The sequence below is a fragment of the Lytechinus variegatus genome, chromosome 11 (assembly GCF_018143015.1).
Source record: "Lytechinus variegatus isolate NC3 chromosome 11, Lvar_3.0, whole genome shotgun sequence".
Classification (NCBI taxonomy): domain Eukaryota; kingdom Metazoa; phylum Echinodermata; class Echinoidea; order Temnopleuroida; family Toxopneustidae; genus Lytechinus; species Lytechinus variegatus.
The window spans coordinates 4,621,356-4,640,589 of NC_054750.1; the positions used below are offsets into that span (position 1 = coordinate 4,621,356).

The following is a 19,234-nucleotide window of genomic DNA, read 5'->3' on the forward strand; positions in this document are numbered from 1 at the left end:
TGAAAATTCCAGGAAATATCCACTCATCCTACGAACGAGTTATGTATTTCAGGAAATTTGGGATTCAATTTCGGGAAATTTATTTTGGAGCTGTGCCTGTGGAAACACTGCCAGACTCACTCAGTCAGTAGTCACTGCTCATGATCACATGATGATGATGATACTTAGTATGATGATGACCTTGTTTTGGTCTCTTTATGGAATAATGGATGGGGTCCGTTCAAGACTCTGAATTATGAAGAAGTATATGTCAAATGATTTTAAAAAGATATCTTCATGGATTCCTCAAGACTAGGGCCGGCTAGACTAGGCCCACCCATCCTAATTCTACGAGGTTAATATAATTAATATTTGAGGCCTGCCCTGAGGACTTCGGTCGGGTCATGGATGTCTTCGCCTTCGCTTCGGCCCGTTCGGGACGCGACGGGGGCAGCTCACCGATATAGCTCGTTCTAATTCTCACTGAATCCAGTACGGTAAGTCAGCATTAACTGAGTTGAGCTGAACAAGATGTCTGGGGGGAAGCTTTCACAACAAGAGAAATTTCGTATCTATTGTTAGTGTTGTATTATGGTACCAGAACTATGTCTACGTTTATTTTCTACACGATACAAAAAATAGACTCACGCAGCCGGTTTTTTCTTCTACCTTCTTGCTTCTTCTTAGATTGGTTTGAGTGGCAATTAGTCATATTTGACTATTGTCGCCATTTACTCTATTAATAAAAAATCTCACTTCTCACATAATAAAATTATTACCAATACATATGTGAAATATTTTTCATGTGCATCCTTCTAATATGAAAAAGGGATAATTATGATATAGTTTGCCGTAACTGGCGTAACTCTAATCAAAATGGCATATAAACAAATCTTCACCAAAAACAAACCGCTAGCTTCAGCTCAGTTCCAACTAGTTGCGCTTGCCCTGTCCTTTCAAGATGCAATCATACCGGTCAGCACGGTACATTGTGCCGATTTTTCGGACGTAAATGCCTAGGTCACCCATGCATAGACGAGGGGGCGCTAGTGTACCTGTGCTTACAGATGGGTTAAACATTAAAATAATTTGTTTCTTTTTTTTAAAAAAACAACATCAACAAGGCGGAAACACTTGTGGGCTTTGTAAGTTATATGTGCAGAACATATTGTACATATTATATCATACATTATTATGCATATATATTTTTTTTTTCTTTTCACATTAGACTTGTACAATCATATCCTTTCATATTTCTTAATAAACAATACAATATAAAAAATAGTACATCACTCCTTACTGAAACGTTTCGTTCTTGAAACGAAACGTAAAAGTTCCGTATGGTATGGTACGAAACGTAAAAGATCCGTATCGTATGGTATGGTAGCTTCCTATATTATGCTATAATTTGAAATAGAAAAAAAAAATGTTTAATCTTGGAAGGTTAGGATTAACTTTTAAATCTCAAATTATCTAAATTCATATGTTTTAGCTTTATGTTTGGATCCTAATGGATTAAAGCTTGATATACATGTAATATTCGGCTGGTCACTATCACATCCGATCTGGATTTATTTTAAATCCTTGGAATCTATAAAGTGTAATTCTTCTTCTTCTTCTAGTGGAAACAGTACAGTCACCGTCTGGTGTATTGTCGTACTGGTAATTACTTTGCATCTCTTTAGGATCATAAACATTGCCCAGAATGTTCAATTTTTTAGGACAAAATACTTAAAATTTACAAAAAAAAATAGCTAACGCTTCGCGCTCGCACTATATCTAATATAGGGCTTATGAGATTATCCCGGGGGGGCCACTTACATTGACGAGTGGATACCATGCGCGACCAAAAAAACACGTAAAAAGGATGTCCTTTTCACGATAGGGCACGTTACGTACGTAACGTGATAAGGGTGTCAAAAACACAAAAATAATGAAAAAATGGTATCTATTTCGCTAGGAAAATTACGTGTTTAGGGTCGAATTTGCGGGGATGATAAAACAAAATTAAAATGTTTTATAAAGGATGTCCTTTTTGCCCCAACACTACGTGTTTAGAGTCCTATTTGCGCGAGGTGTAGAAGGTGGGGTCGCACTAAACCAAAGTAAGGTAAAGCCGATCGACGACCGAAGGACCCGTAACAATAAAACATTCCTGTACTTGTTTAGGGGTTCATTTCAGGGAATATTTGCCAAGAGTATCGTTTTGTTTCCAATACTTGTTAAGGGTAGGGTTTCACACGCCAATACTTGTTAAGGGGTGCATTTTCAGAATATGGAAATTACGTGTTTAGGGTGCTTTTCGAGACCCCATGGTCGCGCATGGTATCCACTCGTGAATGGAAGTGGCCCCCCGGGGAGATTAATTAGAATATTCGCACTATATATGCACTTGACAGGCACAACTTGTACGAAAATATGCCAGGCGGCAGTCTGTACAAGAAGAAGAAGATATGTTGTGTTAAAAGAATTAATTAAAGCTATGACTGTCAGGGCTGCTTCTAGAAACAAACAAAATTCGATTTTGAGCTGCTGATAGGGGAAATGTGGGTGGTAAAAATTAGTCGCCTTCCCCCTATTGGCGAAAGCTGCATCGATCCCTACATATATACAGCATTCCTCGGTCACTCCTTATTGTGTCTTGTGAAATCATATTAGGCCTACGTCGTGTTAATCTCAAAGAAACAACCGTATTACTGCACTATATATCTGTTTATTTCCGAATTTTTAAATTTGAATCGTTGTCCTTTGTCACTATCATTTTATTCATAGGGATGGGGGGGTCCAGTACATTAATTGTTAGAAAATTTATCCTTAAATTCTAAGTTAAATAAAAGAAGTTCCTGCAGCAGAGTCTCGAGCCAAACACCTGTAATCTAATTAATGCCGTAAGCTTACATTATTATCATGTAAAATTATAGGAATTGGTATTTGGTGTACCTTACAAATATCCTGTAATAAAACACCCTTTTATAATTCCCCTTTTTAAACAGGCCTATTCTGTTAAATTGCAGAAAAATTCCTGTTTTATGAATTTATACAGAATTAATATGTTGTTGCTTTTTGCAAAATCTCTTTTTTTCTGTAAAATCGGGGGGGGGGGGATAACAGTACGACGTACTGCAGGCTCTCACCTCCACCCCTTGTGCTCTGTAAGTTTTTTTCTGTATAATTTATATCATGATGTCATGCAAGTGTGATCAACTCTTTGTGGTGTAAGTGGCAGTGTTGTAGTGCCTTGATGCTCGGCCTTGGCCTTAAGGCGCCTTAAGGCCTATTTTTTCAAAGGCTTGGCCTTGAACATTCAAGCCTTGGCCTTGAGAGGGCCTTGGCCTTGGCCTTGAGGATTTTGAGCCTTGAAATTTCAAGGCATTTTCAAGGCATTTTCAAGGCATTTTCAAGGCATTTTATATTTTGTACTTTCATTTGTTTTATAAAAGTAATTATAAATGTTTCAATTGTTCTGTTTACCTAGTGACACTAAATACTACCAGTCAGTAGCAGCAGAAGCAGTAAGTGTACTTAGCAGTGCCATCAATTGCAATTATCATCAAATAATTATGTAACAAAGAGAAGTGATGAAAATTAATATTATTTATTGGTAATATGATGTAATCATGACTAATAAGGATAATGACAATATCAATAATAATGATAATAATTATGATTAGGATTATAGTCAGTGGCGTAACTACAGGGGGGCATGGGGGCACGTGCCCCTCCCCCCTTCCCCCATCGGCTGACTAAAAAAAAGGAGGAAAAGAGGGAGAAAGGAAGAGAAACGTAGTGGGAAAGAAGACATTAATGTTCATTATAATGTTATAATTATGTTATGTTACATTACATAGGAAACATTTTTTTCATATAAATGAAACATAATTGGCTCAGGGCATATATGTCTTCATTGTTCCTGGTGCTCCCATTGTCTGTTTACCGAGATATATAATCCTGTTATACTAAAACCTCCCGTTTTCAAGTCAATATACACCAAACTACCAAATATATTTCCTCGCACTTCGAGTTATTCTTTTACATGTACAAAAGTATGCTTCTTTTTCATGAATACTTTAAGTGATTGTCCCATTTTAAGGTCTTAATATAAAACATTTCCTGTCCGTGCATACGTCCGCAGTAGTGGATTGGTGAAAGATGTCTGCTCTCCATCAATTCCTAGAATGAGTCCTTAAAATGTGCCTTTTTCTGTTTTCTGATCTGAATATAAAAAATTTTCAGCTCGCGCTTCGCGCTCGCATCATTTGGTTAGTGAACTACGTAAGGTCTTCTTGAATTCCTACAAAAAACAAGCCTTAAAATGCCCCTCTTCAGGTCTGAATTTCCTAAATTTTCAGCTCGCGCTTGCGCTTGCAAGATTTGATTAGTGAGATGGGTATGTTAATCATGATTACAAGTGCTTTATGCATAGGCGGATCCAGCTTTTGGCGAAAGGGGGGGCGCACTGCCGAGCGGCGCACATATTTTTGCACTTCACCGGCGCCATAAAAGAAAATGTTGAAAAAGAAAAAGGGGTAATGCCTGACCCTGTCAAAACACGCACACGCACACACATGCATATATATATATATGACTCATATCATATAGATATACATGACTCATGAGATAGAGACACATATTTCACCGACAAATTAATGCGAGCGCGAAGCGCGAGCTGAAATTTTTAAAGTATACTGACCTGAAAACAGGAAAAAGGTGCCTGTTTAGGACTGTTTGTAGTAACTCATGAGGAGGAAACATATCTCACTACACAGATAATGCGAGTGCCAAGGGCGAGCTGAAATTTACTTATATTCTGACCAGAAAGCTTGATATTCTAAGCATTCTTGGTACCAATGATTAAGATGGGTATCTAAAAAAAATGCGAGCGCGAAGCGCGAGCTTAAAATTTTGATATTTCGATCTGAAAACATTACAGTTTAATGTACGTTTTAATAAAGAACAAGATTATATCCAACAAAAGATTATTGCAAATCGAAGCGGGAGTTCTTTTGAGGTTCAGAACTAAAAACGGGACATTCTATTCACCTATTTAATCATGAAAAGTATGGGGTTTTGCTACAGAAATGATGCGAGCGCGAAGCGCGAGCTGAAAATTTTTATGTTCCAATCTGATAATTTGAGCACGATTTTTAATAAAGAACGAGTTGTGTAGCTCAATCTCGTTTGCTGATTTCTGTGTTACATTACCATCTTATTGTTTTTGCACATGCGGAATTATTGGGGGAGGGCAAAACGATCATTCTTGACCGCGGCGCCGATCTAGATTTGGTTAGCAATAGGCCCTTCTTCATTATTCTACCGGCGCTTATTTATTGAAATCAGGGGACGCTGATCATTCTTGACCGGCGCCGATTTAAATTTAGGTGGCGCCGGTTAAGACAAAGGCAGCGCCGATTTGTCTTGACCGGCGCCGATTCAAACAAGTTTATTTTTACCGACGTTACGTAAGATTCAGGCAGCGGCAATCCATAATCGACTGGCGCCGATCTGGAACCAGGAGGCGCCGATTATTCTTGACTGGCGCCGATTCTTAACCAGGTGGTGCTGATTATTCTTGACCAGCCCCGATTTAGATATAGGTGGCGCTGATTATCCTTGATCGGCGCCGGTTAAGAACTCAGGCAGCGCCGATTTTTCTTTACCGGCGCCGATTTATAACCAGATGACGCCGATTGTTCTTGTCCAGCGTCGATTTAGATTTAGGTGGCGCTAATTATCCTTGATCGGCGCCGGTTAAGACTCTGGCAGTGCCGATTTTTCTTGACTGGCGCCGATTTATAACTAAATAGCGCTGATTATTCTTGTCCGGCGCCGATTTAGATTAAGGTGGCGCTGATTATTCTTGATTGGCGCCAGTTATATGCAGGCAGCGCACTGCTACCGGCGAAGTTGTTGGGAAAAGGGTAGTTAAAAGAAAAAATTAAGGAAGATGATATGATTACGCTTTGCTGGGGATAGTCTTTCCTTTACTGTTGCTAATGTTATATCAGTGTATAATTTTTTTTAAGCAGCGCCTTTTCCCTTTCTTTCCTTTATTTTTAATTTTTCAAGCGGCGCCTTTTCTTTCTTTTACTTTTTTTTTATTTTCTTTATTTTGAGCGGCGCCGAAGGCGCCGCTCAAATATTAGGGGGGCGCGCGCACCCTGCGCACCCCCCCCTGGATCCGCCGATGTTTATGTGCATGTTTAGATGTAATTCTAACAAAATCAGCAAGCGTTTATTGGCACTCCCATTAAATAACTGTGGTGAGATGTGTATAATCTTAATAGATAAAAGATTCCTAAAATATAGTCCTTAAAATCTTCCTGTTTGGGGTCAATATTTACAAAAATTCATTAGTTCGCGATTCGCGCTCGCATTATTTAGCGAGACAGGTACGTATCATGATAACAAAAGATTGATTGTAATGTCCCTTTTCAGGTTTGAATATCAAAAATTTTAGTGAGATACATGTCCGTTTATTGGCACTGTCCTTATAAAAATATCTCTATTAGTTCAGTATACCTGGCAACTGGGCGCGCTTCGCGAGCTCACTAGGCAGTTCCAAGTTTTTGCTGGTGCCCCCCAATGCCATGACCCACGGTGCGCCACTGATTATAGTGATTTTATGACAGGAATAATTCTGACAGATCTGACTGCAATTTTGACAAAAATTGTCATACTTTAAAAATAGCTTACTCTTAAGAATGATAACAAGGTTGATTTCTATTCCATTAGGTTTTCCTTGTGTTATTTTCTTTGACCAACAAGAATGTTTTAAGTCTTAATGATATTCTGAAAAGATTCGGTAAACTTGAACACAAACTTCAATTTTGTCATTTCCAAATAGGCTATGGCATCAATGGCATGATGAGCCAAAAATTTTGAGGGGCCAAGCATGGCATACAGAGCAAAATTGTAGGTTTCAAAATCAACAACTTTTGGATTGTGCTTGCATAAATTATTGTTAAGTAAGGTTCGCATTCAATTTACACCCCCAAAATGCTTAGAATGTCTAGTTTTTAGGTCGGAATATTACAAATTTTTGAGCTCGCGCTTTACTCTCGCATTATTTGATTGGTGAGTTATGTATCCTATTTATGAGTCACTAAATGCAGTCCAGAACAGCTTCCTTTTCTGGTCAGTAAAAATTTCAGCTTGTGTTTTGTGCTCGCGTTAATTTGTTTAGTAAGATGCACACCTTTTTCATGATTACAAAAACAGCTCGAAATATTTAAATTTCATTTCTTATTACATCTTATTACAACATCTCGCAAGGATGCCCTTTTAACAGTGATTAGCACCATAATTGACCCAAAATCGAGTTTTACAACTTCAAATTTTTTTTTTTTAAACCACTTGCTCACTAGGCTATCTATTAAAACCTAAATCAAAATATCTGTCTTATCAATGAGAAATCATTTAAAAAAGCTTTGCTGAACTGCACCGAAATTCTCATTTTGACTTGTATTGTAAGTGCATTTTTGGCTTTGACCCCCCCCCCAAAAAAAAAATACATTCTGCCTCCCCTGTACCAGGTAGAGGAGAAAGACATATGTTGAGAATGGGCATGCCAGGATCAGATCACCTTGGTAATAATAATTATTGCAATGTGAATCGCCTAGAACAATAATTAAATGTTTTTATGTCTAAATCTACATGATCTATCATGAAATTATTTTCATTTTAAATGTACAAGGGTAAAAAATTTTGCTCGCTCACACCTTTTATACATTTGGTCCTGTGTGTCATGTATGCCGCCTAAGCATTGTTGTCTATTCTTTTTTTCCATATATTGTACAATTGAAATGCCTTGGCCTTGGCCTTGAGGTTTTCAGGCCTTGGCCTTGGCCTTGGGTTTCCATGCCTTGGCCTCAGCCTTGGTTATTGAAGCCTTGGCCTTGGGTATTAAAGCCTTGGCCTTGGAGGTTTGAGCCTTGACTACAACACTGGTAAGCCGGTGGTACCGGGTCTCGTCCGAAATTATATTTGAGAATTGTATGGAGAGGGCCGTAGCAAAGAACAGTACCAGACTTAAAAGCTTTCGAGTACGGCGACCCGACAATTATTGTAAATTGGAACTTTTTTTTCCAATCATGAGCATGATGCGAGAATAAGCAAGTGCGAAGCACGAGCAATCTTGTTATCAAAATGCCCTGTAAAGGATTTACGCTAAATAAAGAACCCGGGCTCGAAAGGGGTGATTTTTAAGGTCAACTTTTGAATATGAAGAACAGGCACCTATGAGAAGGCAAGGGGCACTCGTTAACACAAAGCGGGTCCTTCTCGGGATCCTTCTCAGGTGAAAGGGGCACAGAACACGTTCGTGAGGGCGCGCACCTTTCTTGGGTAAAAGGGGCATTGATTTGAGAAAGGGTTCCTATAATATTGCAAAGGGACTGTCTTGATCACACATAAAAACGGGTCCTTCTCAGGTAAAAGGGGCACAGAACACGTTCGTGAGGGGGCATTTTTCAAAAAAAAAATTGGCACTGATATGAAAAATGGCAATTGCTTATACATAAAACGACTCCTCCTCAGTTGATCGAAAGAGGCACAGATCTAGAACACATTCGTGAGGGGGCATTTTCGTGTGCAAAAATCGGGGCACTTTTCAGTGCTTCAAAAAGTGGGGGCACCCCCCCCCTACCCCACGGGATCGCCACCCCGGTTCATGCGCTCTAAAAAAAATGAGAAGGATCGAGGAGGGAGACATAAAATAAGAGGAATAAATGCAAAAATCAAAAGCGACAGAAAAAAATGAAAAGGAAGTAATCTAGAAAATACTTCCTTCCCCCTCTTTTTATCTTTCCTTTCCTCCACCCTCCCTTACATCCCTTACATAGAAAAAGTAATTGGGATGGTATGACACATCCTTCGGCTCCCCCTCCCATGTCAGTGTATGGAAGTGCAAGGTTGAAATATATTGGCTTTGTTCATGGTCCATAAAACCAAATGGTCAATAAAATCTAGATCTGATTCATAAAATGGCGCGTTTTATATCTTCCTGTCCCCATTTGATGGCAATGAAAAACCCTTTTTGCGTAATAAAAACGGGATGGTCAATTTATTTATTTTTTATACCAGAAATTCCATTAAGGTGAATAGAAAAAGTTTGTAGGCCTACTCAAGCTGCCAATCAAACTGTGCCAACCGGATCTAGAGAATTGATTATCTTATTGATATATTTTAAGCCGAGGTAAGATTTCAGTCATACCTCTTAGTTGAGTGTTACGATCATCACCGTCCGTCACGGCTGTCAATTTTTCATTATTCATCCTTTTTATAATAATTCTTGTCGTCGACCAGTTTCGTTGAATCGTCTAATATCGTCAACGTTATGGTGATCATCTTCGGCGTCATGGCCGTCGTCGTCATTCTCTTAATCAAGTCTTCTCCATAATTTCTCATCCCCGGCCATCACACAATCTGAATCATACGTCTTCTTATACAATACTGAATGCGTCACAATATTCATTTCTTAAACTGTGAGATGGCTTTTATTAGAGGGGTAAGAATGAATCGCAATTATGATGCCTTATATCGTACTTCAGATTCTGTTTCTGTTGTGTTTAATTCAGATTTTGAATTATGATTTTTTTTCAGATATTTACCGAAGGATCCTCTCAAGAAGTTAAGGAATCTGGGTTTATTGCTCTTGGATGCACATGGGGGATGGGGTCTGACCTCTCCGATAAAGTTCAAACATGATCAATAATGGAAGTATAAAAAATAAAGAAAATGAGAGGAGAAAAGGGTAAAATATATCACTAATTTCTCAGTTTAAAAGAAGTTCCACCGCCAAGACAAACAAATGAGAAAAGGAAAGAAAATAAAGGAAAGGGGTGAATATAACATCATCAACATGTTCAAAATATTCATTATCATCTTTATTATTAGTACTATTATTATCAATATTGTTCTTGTTATTATATTATCATTATTATTCTTATTATACTTATTATTATCATTAGTAGTAGTAGTAGTAGTAGTTTTGCCAAAATTACTATTGATAGTATTAGTACTAGTAGTAGCAGCAGTAGTAGTAATATAGTAGTGATAGTAGTAGTAGTAGTAGTGTAGTAGTAGTGATAGTAGTAGTACTAGTAGTAGCAATAGTAATAGCAATATAGTGGTGGAAGTAGTGGTAGTAGAAGTAGTAGTAGTACTAGTATCATTATTATTAGTATTATTTTTAATTGTCATAAATATCATTACACTACCAGTGCCATTATTTTCATTGTTATTTTTCACCATATTGATATTTTTTATGATGATAATTATTTGATTATGGTAATAATTACAATAATGTAGGAAAGTTGATGGCATGTCTAGTACACTTACTACTACCTCTGTCTTTAAACATAGTACACAAATTACCATGCTGTAACTTTTATGCAGCCATGGACCGTTCGAGAAGTGATATTTTCAAATACTACCCAACAAGGGATTTTAGGGTATCTTCTTTAGATTGTTTTATACATGCTTCTATGACGAATGTATCGTGAGGGATGTATGCTCTATAATAAAAGGACAATCGCTATTTCATTTATGATAAGTTTGTGCTAACTTGTCGACAATACAAATTGTAATTAGTTTAACATATTCTATGATAAACTGTATAACAACATTTGGGATTACTTAAAATCATATATCTTTTTTTTATTATTGATTTTCAGTTTCTCCTCATGTGTCAACTCGGAATATCTCTTCTCATTTCTGTTGAGATAAGTAAGAAGATGAAAAAAATAACATAAATGTGTTCACTTACATGATCATTAAATAAAAATGATGGGTTCTTGACAAAGTTTGACAAGCAAGAAACAAATAATTAAAAAAGGCCTTCACCACAAATCGTTTCGTACCTAAAAAAAATTGACAAGCCCCCCCCCAAAAAAAAAAAAATTCTTCAATAAATTTTAGGGGGTGGGCATAAAAAAAATTGGGGGGGGGGGGTGAACCCCTTACGCCACTGGTATCAGACTATCCCCCCATTCTTCTGTATAATGCCTTGTCTTTTCTACTATATAGCAGCTATCATTATACTCATGATTAGATGAGTAAACATCTCAAAAGTGTATAACCATTCATATTTTTTTTTGACTGAATTCATTTGTTCGTAACCACTTTTCTCAAAATAATTTTACCCATTTCCAACAAAAAGTTCTTCTATTCATAGTCTGTGGTGTGTTTGGGCCTTTGCTTTGGGCCAAGTCTGAAGTGCGTTGCTGCCCTCTAAGTTCGTTGGACCAGTCTTATAATCATTTCACATCTACGGAAGCTAGCAACCCACTCTAGAAAGCGTTTTGTGCAGAAAGGTTTCACCAGCCTGATTACAATAGGAAGGCAAACAAATTCTTTAGATCCAGCCCTAATACTTAGGATTTTTAATTTGATGTAGCTGATTGACAAAAGTGTATTAATATGGTTTACCATCTGACCTAACACTGATCATTTAGGAAAGGCAACTGGACACACTAAAAAGAAAAATCGTTTACATTTGGAACTACAGTATTTGGATGGCGGAAAAAATAGGGCAATATCACCTATCCAGGTGATGAATTTAGATCTCCTCACGAGATGTTTTCATGAATGTTGAAAGGCCTATACTTTCAACATAAACAGGTCAACATACTTTTTCCTGATCAGATATAAAATAGATATATTTCCCATCGACTGGTAGTATTCGTTTTAATACCTCTTATTTCATCCACATTAGTTTATGATTTTTTTACACATGTATCTGGAAAAATAATTATGCGCGTGGCATCTTCAACTTTAACCCTTTTTTCTTCTCAACAGGAGCTTTCGACGTATGCCCTGTCCAGCAATGTGCCGAGATAGAAGGGTCGCAAGTATCCTTAAGCCGAGCTCCAAGGCCAGGAACTACCGTGGTTCCGCATCGCATTTCATATTCACGTTGTGTGAAACCGGGTAAACAGCACGACACTGTCACACCTACGAAACCGATCCCAAATGTTTGTTGTCGGTTTCCTTTGTGTAAATGTGGCACAGTATTCATGGTATTCTTCATGATAATACATGTACCTACTACTTATACGGCGCCTTTCCCATAAGGCCCAAAGCGCTTACAATGAAAATAATGAAAATAAATTGATAATGCTAAAACTATAACTACAAAATTACGAAAGAGATGGGTTTTAATGCCTTAATTTATTGATGGAGACTGTCTTACTATAAGTAATACTACAGTATTTTGAAGCTGCAGTAAAAATTCTATCACCAGCTAATATACGAGTTTAAAGGGTCATGGGCTGACGTAAGTGCTCTAGTTGGTGTATGTACGGCGTCAAACAGTTATTTAGTATGGGACCCGTTAATTCAGTGTTTTGTATGCAATCAAGACTAATTTGAACATAATTCTCTGTATTCAAAGGAAGCCAGTGAAGCCCGGGGGGGGGGGCACTTACGTTGACGAGTGGATACCATGCGCGACCAAAAAAACACGTAAAAAGGATGTCTTTTTCACGATAGGGCACGTTACGTACGTAACGTGATAAGGGTGTCAAAAACACAAAAGTAATGAAAAAAGGGTATCTATTTCACTAGGAAAATTACGTACGTGTTTAGGGTCGAAATTGTCGGGATGATAAAACAAAATTAAAATGTTTTATAAAGGATGTCCTTTTTGCCCCAACACTTCGTGTTTAGAGTCCGATTTGCGCGAGGTGTAGAAGGTGGGGTCGTACTAAACCAAATAAGGTAAAGCCGACGACCGAAGGACCCGTAACAATAAAACATTCCTGTACTTGTTTAGGGGTTCATTTCAGGGAATATTTGCCAAGAGCATCGATTTGTTTCCAATACTTGTTAAGGGTAGGGTTTTGTTAAGGGGTGCATTTTCAGAATATGGAAATTACGTGTTTAGGGTGCTTTTCCAGACCCCATGGTCGCGCATGGTATCCACTCGTGAATGGAAGTGGCCCCCCCGGGCAGTGAAGTGAACTAAAGATTGGCTTGGAAGGTTGATCTCGAGAAACCTGTAAAATTAATCGTGCTGCCCAAGTGTGTAGTCGTTGAATATGAATTAATTGATTTGAGAGGATTGTAGAAAGTGGTACACTGCAATAATCAATACGAGTCAGAACTAAAATGGACGAACAGCATTGTGACGTGCAGACTGGTGAACCTTTTGATTCTAGAAATGTTCCTTAAATAAAAGTGACTGTGCAACAGATGAGAGATGTGGTACGAGAATGGCATGCGGGAATCAAACACCAAAGTTTCGATTTTTTCCGAGGGCAATTCCATTAAAATGAAGTCCGAGCCCCTATATTATCGGGAACCTTCATGAAATTCTAGTCTCCAATTTCTGGTGCTTTTGACAGATTTTAGTGTTCTAAAAGAACCATGACTTGGTCAGTTTATGAAGTGAAGTGAGACTTGAAAAAATGGGGGTCGGACGTATACAAAAATGTTGGATCATTTTATGGAATTGCCCCATAGGCTCAGTGAGTGTGCCACCAACATCTTTATAGCTATAGACATTTGGAAGATTGCGCGGGTTATTAGTAGAATCAGCAACAAATAATTCAGTTTAGTTTGTGTCATTTAATATTAGCTTATCCAATACCATCCACTGTCTTGTAAGCCTATCTGTATACCGCGCCCCTACTGATAAGATCTGACACGAATTCAATGGTGCCGCGAATCGTAACAGGGGGAACTAAGTATTTAATGTAGAGATGATGGTGATTTTGTTGATGATTATGACCATAACAATTATTATGGATATGATACTAATAACTATGATAATAATAATAATAGTGATAATAATAAACAAATAATAACGATATAATAACAATGATTGATACCATTAAGGAAATTGATAATCAATAAGCACGACGTTTTGTTTCTGTCAGGGTCGACCTTTAATTAAAAGAGTATGAATGAATGAATGAACGAACGAACGAATGCCTGCATGCATACGTATCATGCATGAATGAATGAATGAAGCATAATGAATGAATGAATTTAATGACCTAATGTTCTGTTTGATATCCCATTCATTTTTACCACTATCATAGCATCTGGAATATATGTCTTCCTAGCCGGGAGCGATTCAATTTTTAGTAGCAAACTAAGTGGCCGATACAATCCACTAACCACTTACTACAGCTTGTTTAAAGACCACGAGGGAGAGGTCGGGGCCACGCATTTCTCTGTCGATTCTCTTGGAAGCAAAGTGTACTGGACAGAATTGGCTAAAGAGACCATTCTTAGGAGTGACATAGAGGATGCAGCAGGCGCGGAAACTATTTTGACGTCAGAAAGTAAGTTTTGCACCATTAAGCAATCATTGTGTTCAAATTCAAATCCAGTGGACATTGGTGCATTGTGCAGGTTACATTTTCCGCAATGTACCTCCTATTTTGCTTGATTCGGGGATTTATGTTTGGTTTGCAACCCGGAAGTGGGGGGTGTACTGCCATTGAAAAGTGGACTGCACCCTCGAGATTCGTCCTGGAAAAATTAGCACCGCCCTATAGACAAGGGTTCAAGAGCTACAGGCCGCTAGGACTCTCTAAACGCGGATTTTGTGCAGACGCCCCCCCCCCCCCACCTCCGAGATCATGTCCCAGATTTGCACACTCGATACAAGAATTATGTACAGATCAAAATCCAAGATTTGCAAAAAGAATAAATTCTATTCGAGTAGGCCTTCGTGATTTAGGGGGCTTTCCCCCTCATTTTGGGTGTTTCTGACTCTTTATGTTTCGTGCCTACCCGCGAAAAACACCTTTTTCCTTCTCGCGGATGCTGTCCAATGACAAATAGTAGAAGCCGGAAATGTCAACAGTAATTGTCTTTACGTCCCATGTTTCCCAGGTTTACTGATATCTTTCCCCAATGCTTTCATGGTGAATAAAACTTATGATTCTAAGAGAATTATGCACTGCCATTATCCGAGCGAGAAATACGGTGAATTGAACCTCACAAACCAGGGGCGTCGATCCATTTTTCAGATTGGGGGGGGGGGCAAAATCATTAATGTTCCAAAGGCGCTCGATCGTACAAAACACCCACCCACACACACACACATATACACATATATATATACATATATATATGTATATATATGACTCATGAGACCCAGACACGTATCTCACAAATTAATGCGAGCGCGAAGCGCGAGCTGATTTTTTTTTATAGTATACTGACAGGAAAAGCGTGCCTGTTTAGGACTGTTTGTAGTAACTCATGAGGATACATATCTCACTACACAGATAGTATGAGTGCCGAGAGTGAGCTCAAATTTCCTTATATTCTGACCTGAAAACTTGATATTCTAAGCATTTTTGGTACCAATGATAAGATTTGTATCTAAAAGAACAATAGATGCAAGCGCGAAGCTCATGAGACCCAGACACGTATCTCACAAACAAATTAATGAGAGCGCGAAGCGCGAGCTGATTTTTTTTAGTATACTGACAGGAAAAGCGTGCCTGTTTAGGACTGTTTGTAGTAACTCATGAGGATACATATCTCACTACACAGATAGTACGAGTGCCGAGAGTGAGCTCAAATTTCCTTATATTCTGACCTGAAAACTTGATATTCTAAGCATTTTTGGTACCAATGATAAGATTTGTATCTAAAAGAACAATAGATGCGAGCGCGAAGCGCGAGCTGAAAATTTTTTTATTTCGATCTGAAAAAATGAGTTTAGTGGACGTTTTTGATGAAGAACAAGATATATATCCAAGAAAAGATAATTGCAAATCGAAGCAGGAGTTCTTTTGAGGCTTAGAACTGAAAGTGGGACATTTACATTCACCTATTTAATCATGAAAAGTATGGGTTTTTGCTACAGAAATGATGCGAGCGCGAAGCGCGAGCTGAAAATTTGTATATTCCAATCTGAAAAGCGGACATTTTGAGCACAATTTTAAATAAAGAACGAGTTGTGTATCACCATCTCGCTTGCTGAACATTACAATCTTGTTTTTTTTTAATGCATATCCGGAATTATTGGGGGGGGCAAAATGATATGTTTGCCCCCCCCCCAATATTTTCATTGGTGGGGCGATCGCTGCCCCCCCCCCCCCCAGGGTCGACGCCTCTGTCACAAACACAGGAACACCCAAACACACCCACACTTAATCCGATCTAATCTGGTCTGTCGTACAGGAGCACTATTTATTCATGTGCTTGAAGAAACTCGTGAGATATATTGGCTCTCGGATGAAGGAACAGAGAAACACCTGAAAAAGGCATTTCTTGACGGAAGCTCGCCGTCAACGTTATCCATCGACCAAACCAATAGCTGGGTGTGCTTTGCCATGGATAGTACCAAACGGTAAGGAGACAAAAAAAAGAGTGTGATCAATCCAATCATTAAGCCAATATAATTATGGTAAGGTTTAACGGGTTACAAAAATAAGAGATGAATTAAAATCAAGATTGATGTGAACAGTTTGTCAGCATAATTCAAATTGGAATTTACGGTTAGATGGTTCAAGATAAGCCAAAACATAAAACAAAAAATGTATTCCGGCTACAAAAATTACACAGTGTTAAAAATCATCATTTTAAATAATTAACTTAGAGCTTTGAATACGCCACAGTGTCTGTAGTCTTCTGTTATTTTTTCCTTTTTATGGTCACCAGAAGAGTGTATCTTGGAGGATCGGATAACATCATGCAAATCGATGTCAGTGGGCTTACCGTCCAATCGAGAAATTTTGTCAACGACACTCGCACTTCGTTTTTATATTTCCATAAAAGTGGTAAGCTCTATTTCGGTCATGTAGACAGGGAGCGACTGCCCCTACTACTGTTTTCAAATAAAAAGAACGAAAGGACCAGAACAAAAAGATGAAACGAGAGGGGAATGAGGAAAGAGGAGTGTAGAAGACCTGGATCGTGTACTCATGGTCTTGTAGTTCTAATTGTGGCATGCACCTGTGATCCAAGCTATGTGGGTGTGTGCGTGTGTGTGAAGGTGTCTGTGTGTGTGTGGGGGGGGGGGGGTTACAAATCGATGTAGATCGAGGTTCGAGTGCTGGTGACTCTTTCCGTGACGTTAAAGGTCGGTCTAAAACGTTAAAAAAATCGTTTAATACAGACCCGAGTACTAAACACACACACACAGACACACCCGAACACGTCCTCAATATGCCTATTGATTGTAAAAGCCCCAGAGCCGCAGATTGTCAAATTGCAAGTGCGCATGCACATACAGTGTGGAGCGTGTGTTTTATACGTTTGAAATAAGTACATCGAACAAATGACATTGGCCTGACAGGAGGACATTGCCGCCATGTTTGGTATCAGGGGTGGATCCAGGATTTTCCAAAGGGGGGGGGGGCACATTTTCCCCCAGGAAAATTTGATAAGCAAAAAAAAGGTTTTCACCAAAAAAAATTAGGACACTTTGTACTTCGTCCACGAAAAAAAATGACAAGCCCCAAAAAGGTCTTCACTTTCAAAGCCGAGGGCATATTTGGGGTTTAACGGCAGTTTTACATCATTACAAATTTTTAACACTGCCTCTAAAAAAAGGGGGGGGGCACAGCCAGCCCGTGGATCACACAGTATTTTATGACAAGGATGGTCATGAAACTAATTTATTAATTCACTTTTCACTTGATATGATGGGGAAGCAGAAAATGCTCGCATATGACGTCACATTATGAAAACCAGCAACGTTTTTAGTCTTTTTAGGATTTTCCTCAAATTTTCACCAATATTTTTTTATTATCTTTTCTGCTACTTTTAGAATAAACTTTTCGTCTATGTGTACCTTTCCTTTAATCCGTATCATCTCTGTTTTTAATCGCAGAGCGTCGACTCTTTTGGGCAAACAATCTTCTTGACGCTGTGCAGTATACCGATGTGGACAACCCTTCGGTTACGAATATCAGTATAACCATGATAACCGGAAAGATACTTAGTCTGGCTGTTATCAGGTCTACTATTTACATAGTCGGAGAGGTACCACCAAAGGGACTTACTTCAGGCAATCTTAATAGATTTGATGTATCAACTGTCAAGACTGTTTATTCGGTTCGAAAAAAATCAACCGGTTTTAATTCTGGATCAGTTGGAATAACAGCGATGATTTTCATCACTGAAATTGATTGATTGCGGTAGTGGAATACTAGTAGTGGGAAGCGGGGTTGCTATAGGGTTGCTGAAGCACCCCCAAGATTTTCCGGGGGCGGTGCTGCGTGTACTATTCTCCATAGGCAGCACCCCGCACCCCTGGAATTGTGGTAGGTGTGCAAAAATAGATCAATGTAACAAAATTGATCTACATTTTTAGTGTACCTCCCCTTTTGTCTTGTAAAATTTCTCGGGACCAATATTACCTTTATTTTTTATTGGTACCTTACATTTTCTTGCCGAGAATTATAGACGCCGCTTTTCCGACGGCGGCGGCGTCAACATTGAAATCTTAACCTTAGGTTAAGTTTTTGAAACGACATTATACCTTAAAAAGTATGGACCTAGTTCATAAAACTTAATTAGACATAATAGTAACCAAGTATTACTAAACATAATGTCCGAGGTTCGGTTCACCTTATCAAGTCAAACGTCATTTAGGGTCAATGAACTTAGACCATGTTTGGGAAATCAGTATTGAAATTGAAATCTTTTGAATTGATATCATACACCTTAAAAAGTATATATAGACCTAGTTCATGAATCTTAGACATAAGAGTAATCAAGTATTACTGAATATCCTGGCTGAGTTTCAGGTCACATGATCAAGGTCAAAGGTCGCTTATAGGGTCAATGAAATTTGGCCATGTTGGGGGTATTTGTTGAATATCCATTGTAATATTAAAAATGTATGAATATATCGTAATTTATAGGGGTAATCAAGTACCATTGCTCATCTTGCACAAGTCTGGGGTCACTTGATCAAGGTCAAATGTCATTTAGGGTCAATGAACGTAGTATTAGATTATGAATGATGCTTTTATGAATTATATTACTCTATCAAAGTCAGCACTGCTGCATGCTATGAATCGCGTAATGCAGGCTAGACTGTCAGAGGCGCTCCACTTGTTAAACCAAGAAGTTTCTATGACTGGAGTTCCAACAGGCAACAAATTTATTCAAGCAGCTGTTCATTTCTAAAGAAGCACAAAAGAAATAACGGCAGTTAAGACCTTTTGATGTCCGCCTTCGAAGCCGCCAGTTTCAGTGAAGAAATCCGGGGAGTGAAATTTTACGAATATCCATTTGGATCAATTTTCCATTTTTTTATATCAATAAACAAACAGAAATT

General features: G+C 38.4%; 1 protein-coding gene across 1 annotated transcript; it reads left to right on the top strand.

Moving 5' to 3' along the window:
- The first annotated feature begins 9,081 nt into the window (after positions 1-9,081).
- On the top strand, positions 9,082-18,427 carry LOC121423444. Its single transcript, XM_041618782.1, has 7 exons — positions 9,082-9,818; positions 10,653-10,704; positions 11,776-11,907; positions 14,022-14,267; positions 16,126-16,294; positions 16,606-16,724; positions 17,780-18,427. Exons 2-7 carry the CDS (start codon positions 10,662-10,664, stop codon positions 18,079-18,081), a joined length of 1,011 nt encoding a protein of 336 aa, XP_041474716.1. The 5' UTR covers positions 9,082-9,818; positions 10,653-10,661; the 3' UTR covers positions 18,082-18,427.
- The last annotated feature ends 807 nt before the right edge of the window (positions 18,428-19,234 follow it).